Consider the following 15,627-nt stretch of genomic DNA (forward strand, 5'->3'; position numbering starts at 1 on the left):
AATCGTCTCCGTGTGTCATGGATCTGCTGTGAAAATACAGATATTTATTTAGATTGACAGTCACAGTTTGTTTAATGTTCCTCTGCCTGCTTGTTTGGATGGAGACGGAGCAGCGCCATGTTGGGCTCTGTGTCGTCTCACAACAGATCATCAAAGGTTTCTGCACACTGAGGCCGGACTTGTTTGAAAGCTGTTCAGATAGGATGAACCACAAAAATATACAAAATAAGGCATGTTGAGTCTTACTAAAGCAAAATATGCCAGCGCATAGGGACAATTTCTTCATTTTAAAGTGGTGCAGCTTGAAAATAAGAATAGAGAAGTGTTCATGACTTGCTGAGAGTTTAAATCTTGTATTTTTGTCTCCTGCAGGACACGGCCTCTTTAGGATCCCAGAAAGGTGGGATTTCCAAACATGGCTGGCTGTATAAAGGAAATATGAACAGTGCCATCAGCGTCACCATGAGGGTAAGACAGCAGAAATTATAGAGGAATTTAGAAAATATTGCACTCTGTTTTTTATTAACTGGGTTGAATGCTGTTTTTTCTTTTGCTGCAGTCATTCAAGAGGAGGTATTTCCATCTAACGCAGCTTGGAGACGGCTCTTATAACTTAAACTTCTACAAGGATGAGAAGATCTCCAAAGAGCCCAAAGGAACCATTTTCTTGGACTCCTGTATGGGTGTAGTTCAGGTATGTCATCTGTAACTCACAGAGTTTTCAAGCTGGGACCCTGATTTATCTCTTACCTGCCATCCCAAATGGTATTTGCCTGCCAGGGCCATCCTATAACTCAATAAAATTAAAGAATATATCTTAAGTGTACATTCCAACATGGTGGAAAACACATTTAATGTGAGCAACCATAGGCAAACTTTCAGCAACCATGGGCAAAATTTCTCTATCAGGTATGTTCTGCAGCTGAAAAATATCTAAGCCCTTCCTCTCTTCATTTCCCTGAAACCTGAGCTCTCTCCTCCCTCGGGGTCTTGCCTTACTGCTGACTCTGAGATGGTGAAACAAGGTGAATGCTGAGCTCTCACTTCTGTGCACTCTCCATCGGCCTCACAGTCAATGCAAACATCTGAATGGAGGCCAGGGCTCACTAGGTGCAACATCATCTGTCATCTGATTGGACAGTTAAGCAGATTTAACATAAATCAGATCATTTATTCGTGATCGATAAGGAAGGTAAGCTGCCTGTTAAGTGGAAGGATCACACACGGTTTTTAAACACTTTTGAGGAAGATTTATCTCAGCAGGAGAACTTAGTTTGTATTTGGCATCTAGGCTTTTACTTCATCAGTCCTCCTGTATTTATCTGCAGGTACATCTCAGTAAATTAGAATGTTGTGGAAAATAAATAAAAGTCATTTATTTCAGTACATTAATTGAAATGTTAAATTGTTTACTTCCTTTAATTTTAATTATTATGGCTTTAAAGGAAGTTATGACTGTTTCTCAGCTTCTTGTGTGTTTTTGCTGATTGTTGAGGAGTTTTCTGCTCCAGTTAACTTATAAAGATCCTGTAACTCAAACTCCAGAGAAACAGCTGTATGAGTGGAAGTGCAGATGTTTAACTGTGCAGCTGTAATTGCATGTGGAGTGACATCATACGTAGCCTTGAGCCGCTGCAGTGCTCTGTTAAGATGCCAGCATATGTTAAAACACATGAAGCTCTCAGCATGTAATGAGGTGAACGGTGGTCTCTGCAGGTTAATGAGGAGCAAAGGGCTAGAAAAGAAACCTGATAATTGCTGTGTGATGCAAGTTTTCCTCTATTTTCCATCTTATGCACTGCTGAGAGATTTCTATCTTTTAGAATATAAGAGCAACTATTTTGATCAGATTGATTTAGCTGTTTGCAGCTTTATTATGTCACTGTCTTTATTGTCTGAGAAACTTCTAGTCTGCCCTAGTCTTTAACTTAAAGACCCTGTAAAGTGAAATCCAAAATTTGTGTCTTAACACGGAATATGGTTGCTGTAAACATGTGAAAACACTGAGATATACATGTGACTAAATTTTGGATTTGTACTGTTAGACAATTTTTGACCTCTTTCCAGGCTGGGTTTAATTTGGGCAGGGCAAATATGTGGCATGGTGATGTCATCGGCCCACAGTGGGGAATGGCCCGCCCCTCTAACACTACAATATAAAACCACAGAGCAGTTCATCTCAGTACAGTCTGTTGTAAGCTGATGTTACTGCCTTTATTGAAAGTTAACAGTCAGTTAAATGCTATTTTTGTGTTCATTGTGAGGTAAATTTGCCAAATCTATCAGCCACAGTGGTCTATGAATCATTTAAAGCATCAAAACAGAGATTTTTGCCAGATAAAGGACTTTGTCTTTTCTCTGGCACAGAGCCAGGCTACTGCGCTCTGATCCTAAGGTCAATGTAAGGTCAAGGGGCAGGCTTTCCACCATTCAGATTGTAACATTTTTTAAATTTGAGAGGATCTTTTTATCTCCTGAGGGGGCGTGGCTTCAGCTCATTCAACAGACATGCCCACACCATCCTGGAGCAGAATTTACTGCCTAATTTTTCATGATTTTGGAGCCTAATTTTATAAACTTAAAGATGTTTCATTTGAATGAAATTTGACCTGTGTGTTCATAACACTGTTATAAAACAAACCTAAACACAGATTTATTTTCACTTTACAAGGTCTTTAATGTCTGTTTTTACCTCCGCCAAGGAGGTTATGTGATCGGGTGGGTTTGTTCGTTTGTTAGTTAGTTTGTTTGTTAGCAACATAACTCAAAAAGTTATGGACGGATGTTGATGAAATGTTCAGGAAATGTAAGAAATGGCATAAAGTAGAACTGATTTGATTTTGGGAGCGATCCGGATCACCGTCTGTATCCAGGAATTTTTTAAAGGATTCTGTACTATTGGGAGATGGGGTAATGGCAGAGGTCTGCGCTCTCCAAGTGCTTTTCTAGTTTAAGATATACAATGCATGCAGAAAATATGCAGATAAATTGAAAAAAAGTTGTGTTGCAGCCTGATGCTACAGTCACTACTGTCTACTCATTTCCTCAAAGATATGTGCAGCTGTGTTGTAAAGAAAACTGACTTGGCCTCTCCAGTTATCCAGTGATTAAGTCTGTTTATAAAATCTCCATTTTTATTTCTATGTTTTCTCAGCCGGACAGCAGATAAATGAGTGTGCCTCCTATCACTCTCACTCTGATGTTCCAACATCACAGACAAGCTACAATGATAACTACAGCATAAAAATTCACCATTAACAACACAAAGAACTTTCCTCTCCATCTGAGTAAACACATATTTGTGGGAAACCAGCAGGTTTGCAGCATCATTACAGCATCATAACAAACTGTTCCTGAATCAGAGAGTTATGATTTTGAATGTGCGGCTTAAACGGGACAGTGACATCATTATCCATCGCTTTTTGGTGGTCACACTTTGGCTCATGTTCTGTTGAGCTCTGTCCCATGTTAAAAATCCTCTGTGGTGGTCCTGGCAGATCTGGAGGCTTTGTTACACACATGGAAATACTCACATTGTCTTTTTGTTTCTTCAGGTAAATTAAACCAGGGTTCAGATTCTCATCTTTTTCCAAAGTAGTGACGCATGTTTTGTGGATTTTTGGATCTGTCATATTTAGAGCTGTAGGCTGTAGTTGAAGGCAGTATTTTATTTGTGCATACAGATGTGTTTTATGGGTTCACATTGGATAATTAAAGGAACTGAAAGTGAGGAGTTTTAGCTGGTTATGACAAAGGCTGTAATGAATGCCAATGACAGTCTAATCCACAAAACAAACTAAATCTGTCCTCAATCTTACATTCTGGTTTTCAGTTTAATGAAGTTTTATCTTTCTCTGTTTTCTGTCTCCTCTCAGAACAACAAAGTGCGTCGCTTCGCCTTCGAGCTGAAGATGCAGGACAAGAGTACGTACCTGCTGGCTGCAGACAGCGAGGCAGAGATGGAGGACTGGATCAACACGCTCAATAAAATCCTGCACAGCAGTTTTGAGATCGCCATGCAGGAGAAGAGGAACGGAGACATTCATGATGGTGTGTGTCTGTTTTTGTCTGTCTAAATTATTCCAACGCCTGAAGGAAAAACAAATATGAGACTGAATATTCTTTTTTCTCCAGTCTTGTAAAAATATTATGTAACTTCTTGTTGGTGAATGAATCAGATTTTTCATGGCCAGAAAAGCTTTTCTGCTGACTAAAATGAGTCAGACAAAAGCGGCTTTTATGTGGCCAAACTATGCAAATAATCAGACTGTTTTTCTTCCTGAAGATGTTCGGGGAAAAGCTTAAAATGCAAAACTGGTTAGAATTTTAAGAGCTGCAAAAACAAGATATTGTCTCAGATGATTGAACTATCACTTTGACTTTTTTAAGAGTCAAACTTCAAAGAAAAAAATGAATATATTTACATAGCATTCTCAAAAAACACTAGTTTACCAAAGTTCTGCACAGTGACTAAAACAAAAGAATAAAATCACAAAACACAGCAGAAGTACAATCAAGTACATAAACACTTGGACACCTTTGCCTTGTCTGATTTTAGATCAATTTCTTCCCTCCCCTTTGTTTCTAAAAACTTGAAGAAAGTTGTTTTTAGTCAATTACAAACATTTTTAGACTAAAGTGGCTTCCTTGAGGGGTTGTAATTTGTTTTAAGGCACTACATGGCATGGAACAGCACTTTAGAAGGTTTTTAACAATATTGCATCAATTACTGGTTTGGGGTTTAGTTATAATGTTTTCAGATCTCACGCCTTCTTTTGACACCGTGGGGTCAGTGATCTGGACACCGCCAAACGACACTCCACAGTTCTGGATTAGGGAACGTGGGATGCCATGGTGCTCCAGAATCCTCTGGAGGGCATCTCTACTCACTGAGTCAAATGCCTTCTGGAGGCTAACGTAGGCTGCTGGAACCCTCTATTGAATTCCAAAAGCGCTTCGTGGCAGGATGCCGTCTATAGACCTCTAAAGGCCGACTGTTTAGCCCGCTGGTGTTGGAGCAGCAAATCACAGATCCTGTTCAGAAGTATCAGTGCAAAGACCCTTCCTGGAGCTGAGAGAAATGTAATACCCCAGTAGTTGCTGCACCCTCACACATCACCCCTACCTTTCCAGATAGGAGCAACAATGCCCTTCCTCTAGTCAGGAGGGATGATGCCTGTTCTCCATACGGAGCAGATGAAAGCATGTAACCACAGGAAGGAGCTTGAGCATCTCAGCCTTGATCCGGCATACACCTGGTGCTTTCCTGTCCTTCAGCTTGTTACCTGCCCGTCAAGGCTCCTCAACAGCTGGTGGATCAAAACTTACAAGTGGCTCTACACTCACTGCGGCTGCAGCTGAGCTCACGGCTGGGAAGATCTGCCCAATACAACTCCTCAAAATAGCCAGACCATCGTTCCTTGATATCTGACTTCTCTGTCGGGATCTTGCCATCAGGTGCCTTTACATCAGAGCAACAGGGAGATGATGCAGCTGGCTTAAGGCTCTGTATGGCCCTGTAAGCTGGACGGACATTACTTGTGAAGAGGTGGACCTTCTCTACCCTCTCACACAGGCCACAAACCCTGCCCTCTGCATCGCTCTGCATCGCCCTTGCAGCCTCACACCTCAGTCTCATGCCTAGTTCAGTTTTGCCATCAAGTCTTACCCTGCAACTGCTTTGCAGTGAAGGCTCTGCTTAAATTATGCTCCCTGGGTTAGCTTAGCAGCATGCTTTGACCTTCCAGGAACCACAGTCCTTCCCACGTAGCACTGAAAAAGTGAGCTGCAGTGTTCCCAAGATAAACTGATATGCACAATCAACCTCAATTCCAGCGATGTCTCTGATCGCTTGGATTTCCTCCTTCTAGTGTGGCTGAATAACTGAGCATTTCCAGAATATGTTAAAATGGTCTGCAAGCTGTCTTCCACATTCCCACCAACATAGACTTCTTCTAACGCCAGCTGTCCATTTACATTTTATTTTAGGAGTTATGAAGTATCTCATCAAATTGCACCAGAAGAATTCCCTCCAAAGACCAGAGCTGGCAGATGTGGACTGACAGAGCAGACATTTAACCACCCTATAAGATACAAGTAGTCATATATGATTTTTTTTGAGGAAAAAAATCTAAAATCTAAGAACAAAGTTTTTTCACTTTATGGACAAAATGATAATCTTCGGAACCGTTAAACCTTAAACAATCTTAATCACCGAACTTGCTTTATAAAAAGTGCAATAATAATGATGTTAAACTGAGTTAAAAGAAAAATGGCCTCAGTCAGCAAATCCAAAATAACAATCAACCATGCAGTAAATCCTCTCATATTTTCAGGTTATTTATTCTGGGGTACTACAGGCACCTGAGGATGTTTTTATTATGAGACACTCTTCATTCATGCAAACCTCCACTCACTCCTCATGGCTTTCCTCCTCCCTGGTAGTAAAGTAGTGAGTGGAGATGTGATACCAGACCACCCAGGCTTTTAATACTCACCTCCTGTCTCACAGGAGGCTTAGCCATGCAGGAAAGAAGCTGAATGCCTCTGCACAAAAACACTCCACTAATCTCCTCTCAGCTCTTATTAATCACTCTCTGTGTGTGAAAAACGTGGAGCGTTCTTAAAATACATCTTTAAGGTTTCTCCATCTCCATCCTGTACTGTTAAATTACTGTTTATCAAAAATTCACATCTCAGTGAGAGATCAAGGAGCTCTTACAAGCTTTGGCTTGCATCCAGTGATTTTTCCTCTCTGTTTCCCTCTAGATGATGATCTTGCTAAGTCAGACAGTTCCTCTGGCAGTATGGACAGCTTTCAGGTAGGTCCTGCTTCTTCAGTTTGGCACACGAATATTCTGAGCATCATCAGAGTTTTAAATCTTTCCACTTTGCTGAAGTGGTGAGAAGGAGGGCCTCTTAAACCACAAACATATCTTGATTTAAGCGTTCTAGTTAAACAGCTAATTTCTCACTCATTCATTCGTGTGATAAACTAAAAATTCTTGAACGTTGTCCACTGTGTGGTGTTTCTCTACCTGATTCATCGCAGTAGAAGCGAACTGCAAATCAAATATTGGTCCTTTAAAAATGCATGAAACAAAACTTCTAGCACTGGAACCCTGGGAGTGTCTGTTTTGACACCTATATATCAAGAGTTTTCAAGGTTTTTATGATATAAACACATTTGTTTCAAATGTATTTACTTGCTAATGAAATATGGGCTGCAAAAGCAGCTGTAGTATCCTGTAATAACATCATTTCTGCTGATGGCCTGACTGTGCCACCTGCCTCTTAGACCTGATCCTGTCAGTCCATCGGCCTGTCAACTATGAAGTTTAATTCCTGATGTTTGCCAAGGACCAAAAATGTTCTCAATATTAAAAAACTGCTGAGTGAAAATCTCTGGAACCATGCTTCTTGTGTGTCAGATAGTTTGTGGTTTAAATTGATTCAGGAAATGCCTTCCTTCTCCCAGAGTGCAAGAGATATTGAGTCGAGGATGAGGAGTGAGACGAGGCTGAAGCTGTTTACTCTGGACCCTGACACACAGGTAACATTGAGCTCCACTTATTCCCATGTGGCAGTAAGATCCAGCCTTAAATATAATATCGTTCTTTGTACTGTCTTTAGAAACTCGACTTCTCAGGAATCGAGCCGGACGTGAAACAGTTTGAGGAGAAGTTTGGTAAACGTGTCCTGGTGAACTGCAATGACCTCTCCTTCAACCTTCAGAGCTGTGTGGCCGAGAACGAGGAAGGACCGACAACAAATGTAAGAGCGATGTTTTTCTGACCTCAGCAGACCCCAAATAACAGAACTATCATTACCAGGATTAATAAAACGGATGAGGAGACTTGTTAGAGCAGCCGGATGGACTCGCCTCATTATTGGAGCCTCTGAATGAGTCCTGTTGCATAGCAACCAAGCTACAGGCTCAGTAATGGGGAAAAATCTTTATAATGGACTCTGATGTCCTGCTGTCGCCCCCGACAGAAACTGTCTATTAAAGTGTCAACATGTCAAGACTGTGTCTACACAGAGACACTGATCACACACACACACACGCACACACACACACACAGGATGAGCAGTGATGTAAGGGTGTTAAACCAGCGCCTCCCACTGAAATTTTAATGGCATTACCAAGACGGGTAAATTCAAAGTCTAAAACAGCCATGGGCAACTTTTGGTTTGGCATGCAGGGAAGTTGCATGCTTTTTTCCTGCCGTTCCTGCTTGATGCTATCCGCAAAGACTTGTGGAAGATCAGAGGGATCCCTGATCAGCCCCACTGCCAAATAAAAATAATAGCAGTAAATGCATAATGGCATCAAAGTAAGATAACTGCAACTGTGTGTGTTTCTTGACTAAGTAGTCCTGACTGAACTGGGGGAAAATGCAAGAGTCTAATTAATTAATTGAAAATTAGATTAAACTGCAATATGGCCTGCTGCAATTTTCAAATTGCAAAAGGTACAGTCTTTCTTTGACCTGAAATTTGTGTTAAAATACCAGCTTTAGTTTTTTTTTTTTTTTTTTTTTTGCAGCAGAGATGTAATGCATGACATACCTTGCAAATATCCAAGTGCAATTCTTTTAGAATAGTCAACAAAAAAGCCTACCTTCTTAATTTTTGCCCTTTTTTTCTTAAATATGAGAATGACAAAAACCCTTCAATGCAACAATTCATATCCAAATGGCAACACAGGTCAAAATCATCAGGATGCAATATTTTTAAAGAATTTTTTAACCCTTGTTCAGGATTAAAGAAAGTTAAGGAATAATCACATATCAAACCGCAATATTGGGGGGGGGGGGGGTCTCAATTAGATTATTTTCTAAAATCGTTCAGCCCTCGTCTAAATAAGCTTCAGCCTTGTGTCCTCTAATACCAAAACATTTACCTTTTCCTTTCTACAGGTGGAACCTTTTTTTGTCACCCTGTCACTGTTTGACATTCAGAACGGCAGAAAGATCGCCTCTGACTTTCACGTGGATTTAAACCACCCGTCTGTACGGGCCATGGTGTCCAAAAACAGCAGCCAGTATATGAATGGGGGAGGGGACGCCCACACTGAGGCACAACGGTTGGTCCATGGGGTGCCAGAGGTGAACATGCAGTATCCAAAACTGGTAAGTAACTCAAATTAGAACAGATATTATAATAGTAAATGTTAGAAAAAGCAGGAGTAAAGAGCATGCTATGGGGATTGATCAGCATACCAATGCTAACAACATGATCTAACACAGGTATAATGATCATGCGCACTAAATAAAGGAAAAAATGACAGTTTATATGTCAAATTTATTTTCTGATATTCTAACATTTTCCTTGCCTTCACAGGGTGTTTTCTCGGTCACTTGTCCCCACCCTGATATCTTCCTGGTGGCCCGAATAGAGAAGGTGCTTCAGGGAGGAATCAACCACTGTGCCGAGGCGTACATGAAGAGTTCAGACTCCACCAAGGTGCTTAAACCCATCCGTGAACTCACTCCGCTATCGTCTTCACAGAGAGGCAGCATGTTTCCCTGCACTCAGCAGATTCCTAAAAATTATTCCACATTATACACTGATAATCATCCTTGTTTTAAGTGCTGACCTGTTGCACTGAGTCTCAACAGAAGCATTGACTTTGGCTGTACCAGTGTAGTTGTGCGCTCTGAAGGGACCTGTGGTGGGCAGAAATGTGATTCAAAAAACACTTGAAATATGTTTTTTGTGTGCATGTGCCAACTACACTGAAAACCTGCTCTTTTTGATTGTGAGTTGGGTTTGTTATCAAGACTTCCCTGTTTGTATCTGAGCCCCTGGAAGCATCCTGAATAAGTTACAGAGCTGCAGAGTCTGAAACAACTTATGTGTCAGAAGAGATGGAGCTCGGATCAGACTGTGTTTCTGTTTTCCACCAGGTGGCGCAGAAGGTCCTGAAAAATGCCAAGTGGGCGTGCAGCCGGTTAGGCCAATACAGGATGCCTTTTGCCTGGGCAGCAAGGTAATCTTATCTGTGTTCATGATAAAGACTTTAACAGCTTGTTCAGTCTGTATATCAACATGTTGTCTCTCCACTGTATGAGCTAGTAAGGGTTAGAATTCTCTCTATTGTGATAATATGGTAAATAAATGTAGTTATGTAGTTTTAGTGTCTGAACACTGTAAATTTTTTATCATATTTAAAGTCCAACTAGTGGAAAAAAATCAAGTCAAAGTGCATTACAGTGGCAAAAAAACATAAGTTAGTTTTTTATATTAGAAAAGTCTCCAGTTGTTTATATACAACCTTTTTGTAATTTTTCCTAAAATAGTCAGTTTGAAATAGGTCTGTAGTTGTGTTTGTTTTCTTTTTTAAAGGGGACATATTATTCAAAAATCACTTTTTCAGGCTTTTCAAACAATTTGCCCCTGGGCTGTCCAATATCACCTCCAGTACCAGAAAATCCCCACCCCCCACCCCCCGTTTCTCCCCCTTCAGAAAATGTGTGCTGAAACAAGCCATTCTCAGATTTCCCCTCATGATGTCATGTAGGGAGTTAGCCCCGTCCCCAGGTTTGGTTGGCAGCACTTGACTCTATACTCGATGCTGGACTTTGTGCATTTAAGCTCTTTTCCTAATATCATTGTGACATTATAGTTCAGAAAATTCTTTGATAATGGACTATTGTAATTGGTAATGTAGCTTTTTTTGCTAGTTTTGTCGTCTTTCATCTAAAATGTGCTGCTGATCTCTGAGAAATAAATTCCAACTTGGTTTGACTAATCTCTTTCCTGACTTAAGTAGCATTTTCTATCCCTATTCTCTTTGATGTCTTTGCCTTGGTAAATGTAAACTAAAGCTGTTCCCACAGTGTGGAATTACTCTGGCAATCACTTCACATCACATTCCTAGCTTCAGACATACAAAACTACATAGAAAAGTCAACCTTTATGCTGATGATGGTCTTATTTGCTCTGATAGGTCATAAAGAGACATTTTTTGTTTGTGCCATGGTCAGCAGAAAACTCCTTATGGTAGCTTTAAATAATGAGAAAGACTTTAAAAAAGACTTTTAAAAGTCATTACTCTCAAAATCATATTTTTAGCCAAGTGATTTCTTGTTGAAACACAGAATAATTGTGTATGTCTTGTCTTGTCCTTTTTGCAGGCCTTTGTTCAAAGATGCTTCAGGGACACTTGACAAAAGTGCTCGTTTCTCAGCTCTATACAGACAAGACAGCAACAAGCTATCCAACGATGATATGCTCAAACTGCTGGCTGATTTCAGAAAGTAAGTAAGGCATTTTCTGTATTAGTTTCCTGTTATATACTAAATGCTCTAGCTCAGTGATACTCAATGCATGACTCTTGTGGCTCTTTTAAGTCTAACTTGGAAATATAACCCCCTGAGAAAACCTTAAAAAAGGAAATTATGACTTCATAAATGATCCATTGCAAGTCACATTAATCAGTTTGATTCCCACACTTACAGTAGGCTTTAAATGTCAAATCTAACCATCAATCTTTTTTCTCTTTATGTTTCCATCATATCTGAGCAAGAGAGAATATGAGCGATAACAATAATCAATTCTTGAAAAAAGAGACAAACTGCGTTCCAAGTTTGACGTTTTTTAACTTGAGTAATTTGGAAAAGTGGATCTTTTTGTAGCTTGAGGTCTAAACTGACAGTTGTGTGAAAAAACCTTTTTTTTTTTTTACATTTTCCCAAAATAAATGTTTTGCCTGTCATATCTGGGTTTTTGTCAACTCCATCCAACACACTAAAATGTATTTAACTTTTATTTTATTAATTCAAGATAAGTTTTCAGTAATCTCAATGGTATTCAATGATGAAAATAGATTAATAAAATGAATTATTAAAAAAAAAAAAACTTTACCCATCTTAAGTATTTTGTCTCTAAATTTCATGATTTTCTATTATGTTGATATTAGCCATATTTAACTGATTTTTTAAATTTATTATTATTGCACATAGATTAGCTGGTATTTTAACAAGCAAGCAGGATGAAATGAATTGAGAATAATGCTTTTTTTGTAAAATGAACAAAACCGTCATCCAACAGAGTTACAATGAGGATAAAAATGTAATGCTTTAACTAGCTATCTACACCAAATAATAGTCTACATGACTTAAGATTAAGGTTGAAAATGGGCGCTTCAAAAGGTAGTTTCCAACACTCTGGCTCTTTGGTTGACCAGGGTTAAGAACCATTGCTCTAGATGCTCTGGGAAGAAAAACATGTGCCTATAGGTCTTACTGTTGAACATAAGATGTTTGCTCACATCTGTGCATGTGCCATGATTGTATATATTCTATTCATCTTCTCTCACTCTAGACTTTGGGAGATGATAGCAAAGGCTTAACTGAAGTTTATTTTCCTTTCCTCAGGCCAGAGAAGATGGCCAAGCTGCCTGTAATCCTTGGAAACCTAGACGTTACCATTGACAATGTAGCTCCAGACTTGACGAGTAAGACCTCCGGACTCGTTCCAGCTTTAATGATCGGTCACGTTGTCTGCAGGCTGTTTATTTGTTCTCTCTCCCTCCTGTTTCTGTATGCAGATTGTGTTACCTCATCCTACATTCCTGTGAAGCAGTTTGATGTCAGCGAGAAGACCAACATCTTCTTTGAAGTGGAGGAGTTTGTGCCGTGCATCGCCAAATGTTCTCAGCCTTTCACCATCTACAACAATCACCTCTACGTCTACCCCAAGCACTTGAAATACGACAACCAAAAGTCTTTCGCAAAGGTGTTGAAAGCTTTCATTGTGCACAGCTATTATGCAAGAAAACTGACACTTTAGAGAAGAATTATGAGCGATTTTCTTGCTAACACAGCCAATATCTCTGGTTTTGTTTGTTCTTAGGCGAGAAACATAGCTGTCTGCATTGAGTTCAAGGACTCAGATGATGAAGATGCTGTTTCACTGAAGGTAAACTCAAATATGTCCCTAAAGGATGCCTCCCCCTCTTTCACAGAAAAATACTGACTCTTGCTTTCCTTCTTCAGTGCATATATGGTCGACCTGGAGGACCTTTGTTTACCAAAAATGCCTTTACTGCAGTTTTACATCACCAGCACAACCCTGAATTCTACGATGAGGTAACAGAAACTGCTCCAGCTATGTTAAAATAGGAAAGATTTTCCAATTAGAAGGGTTTAATCAATAATTTATCAATATTCTGCTTTCCTCAGTTTAAGATTGAGCTGCCGACTCAGCTCCATGAAAAGCATCATCTGCTCTTCACCTTCTACCACGTCAGCTGTGAGAGCAACAGCAAGGCCAGCACCAAGAAGAGAGACGTGGTTGAGACTCAAGGTAACACAATACAGCATTTTATGTGGTTTCCAGATTAACAGTAAAAACATCTGTGCATGCTGACTGGACTCTTTCCCTCTGTGTCCTGTGTCAGTGGGTTTCGCCTGGCTTCCACTGCTGAAGGATGGCCGCGTGATCATGAACGAGACCCAGATCCCTGTGGCCGCTAATCTGCCTGCTGGATACCTCAGCTGTCAGGAGGGTGCAAGCAAGGTAGAATGCAAAGACAGTAACCTAAATTTAGGATTATATTAAAAAAAACAACAGCAGGTTTGATTTATTTATGAGTTTAACAATATGCTTTTCTGTCCCACAGCATTCAGGTCCTGAAGTCAAATGGGTAGATGGAGGGAAACCTATATTTAAGGTGTCCTCTCATCTCGTGTCCACTGTCTACACTCAGGTTAGTTTTAAATCAGCTGACATTGTAGTGTTACTCCTGATTCATCCTTTCTTTTCTCCTCACATCTAAACTTGTGATGTATTTTATTACAACTCAGGTTATTACACCAAATTCAGTTTTCAAACTTTTGTCTTTTCCTCCCATAGGATCAACATTTGCACAATTTCTTTCATCACTGTCAGAGCATTGAGCCTGCACCCCAGACATCTGGAGGAGATCTGGTCAAATACCTAAAGGTAAAACTAAGGAAACAGTTGAGCACTTAGAGAAAATCCTTATATGGCCAAAAGTATTTGACCGACTGACCATTACACTAACAGGGGCTGAAATTATGTTGAATTCAAACAAATTTACTTTGATATGGAAGGTTTTCCAAAAGATTTTGGAGTGTTTGGGACTGTGGGAACCAGTCATGTTTCATCAAACCATGTTTTTATAGTCTTTGCTTTGTACAATGGGGCACAGTCATGTTGGAATAGAAAGGGGCCTTCCCCAAAATGCTGCCACAAAGGAAGCATAGCACTGCTATTGGTCTCAGTTTACATCTGTCTGTGGGTTTAAACCCATCTTAAAACAATACAAAGTGGAATAAATTGGTATCTACACAACAACTGTGCTGGAGATCATGTGAATACGTTGATGCAGACCATACACGCATATTCTGGTCATGCCCAAAATTAAAAGGGTATTGGAATGAAATATGGCAAAGTTTGCAAAAAATAGTAGGATATGAGATACCCAAAACATTTAAGATATTGTATTTGGGAAATTTATCACATGTTATGCTAAACAGGAAACATGAGTACCTTGTTAAAATACTGTTGTCTGCAAGCAAGAAAGTAATCACCAGATTGTGGTATAAAGCAGAACCACCGACTGGGGAGCAGTGGGTGTGCACTGTCGAGGAAATATTTGTAATGGAGAAGCTTACGCACAAATTAAGATTACAGGAAACACAATTTGTGGAAAAGTGGGAAAAATGTACTGATTTCAGGAAGACAGAAGAGGACACCACCACTTTCACTGGACAAAAAGGACATTGATATGAGAAGGATTGATGGATGAGGTGGACTTTAATATGCCCTGACACTGTAACTGCTAAAGACAAAATCCAATAAAAAATAAGTAAAAAAAAACCAAAAACAATACAAAGTGTGTAAAAGGTGCTGCCTATGAAAATTCAGTGTTAAATTAATAGAGAAATACAGCATTTTTTCATTATGTGAAAATGGTGATTATGGAGATACAAGTTTTTGACCTGTCACCAGCACTACACCGCATTCCAAATTATTATGCAAATTGGATTTTAGAATCATAAACATTCAATTTTTTTTGTTTTTCAATGAAACTCATGGATGGTATTGTGTCTCAGGGCTCTTTGGATGACTGAAATCAATCTCAGACACCTGTGATAATTAGTTTGCCAGGTGAGCCCAATTAAAGGAAAACTACTTAAGAAGGATATTCCACATTATTAAGCAGGCCACAGGTTTCAAGCAATATGGGAAAGAAAAAGGATCTCTCTGCTCCCAAAAGCATCAAATAGTGCAATGCCTTGGACAAAGTATGAAAACATGAGATATTTCATGAAAACTTAAGCATGATCATCGTACTGTGAAGAAATTTGTGGCTGATTCAGAGCACAGATGGGTTCATGCAGATAAAGGCATAACGAGGAAGGTTTCTGCCAGACAAACTCATCAGATTAAGACAGCAGCTGCTAAAATACCATTACAAAGCAGCAAACAGGTATTTAAAGCTGCCGGTTCCTCTGGAGTCCCACGAACCTCAAGGTGTAGGATCCTCCAGAGGCTTGCAGTCATGCATAAACCTACTGTTCGGCCACCCCTAACCAATGCTCACATGAAGACTCATTTTCAAACAGTCTTGTTTACTGATGAGTGCCGTGC

General features: G+C 39.8%; 1 protein-coding gene across 2 annotated transcripts in view; it reads left to right on the forward strand.

The window, feature by feature from the left end:
• Positions 1 to 15,627, forward strand: part of zmp:0000001200 (dedicator of cytokinesis protein 9) — a 130,809-nt gene that overhangs the window by 85,604 nt on the left and 29,578 nt on the right. For both annotated transcript variants that reach the window (XM_041807469.1, XM_041807470.1), the window contains exons 6-23: positions 373 to 468; positions 560 to 694; positions 3,876 to 4,050; positions 6,769 to 6,821; positions 7,478 to 7,552; positions 7,633 to 7,773; positions 8,922 to 9,134; positions 9,346 to 9,468; positions 9,912 to 9,994; positions 11,142 to 11,264; positions 12,384 to 12,463; positions 12,557 to 12,744; positions 12,862 to 12,927; positions 13,005 to 13,097; positions 13,191 to 13,314; positions 13,409 to 13,527; positions 13,631 to 13,717; positions 13,864 to 13,953. In XM_041807469.1, the coding sequence (XP_041663403.1) occupies positions 373 to 468; positions 560 to 694; positions 3,876 to 4,050; positions 6,769 to 6,821; positions 7,478 to 7,552; positions 7,633 to 7,773; positions 8,922 to 9,134; positions 9,346 to 9,468; positions 9,912 to 9,994; positions 11,142 to 11,264; positions 12,384 to 12,463; positions 12,557 to 12,744; positions 12,862 to 12,927; positions 13,005 to 13,097; positions 13,191 to 13,314; positions 13,409 to 13,527; positions 13,631 to 13,717; positions 13,864 to 13,953 (2,064 nt within the window). The remainder of the gene's footprint in view (positions 1 to 372; positions 469 to 559; positions 695 to 3,875; positions 4,051 to 6,768; positions 6,822 to 7,477; positions 7,553 to 7,632; positions 7,774 to 8,921; positions 9,135 to 9,345; positions 9,469 to 9,911; positions 9,995 to 11,141; positions 11,265 to 12,383; positions 12,464 to 12,556; positions 12,745 to 12,861; positions 12,928 to 13,004; positions 13,098 to 13,190; positions 13,315 to 13,408; positions 13,528 to 13,630; positions 13,718 to 13,863; positions 13,954 to 15,627) is intronic.

The sequence above is a fragment of the Cheilinus undulatus genome, linkage group 15, assembly GCF_018320785.1.
Source record: "Cheilinus undulatus linkage group 15, ASM1832078v1, whole genome shotgun sequence".
Lineage (NCBI taxonomy): Eukaryota > Metazoa > Chordata > Actinopteri > Labriformes > Labridae > Cheilinus > Cheilinus undulatus.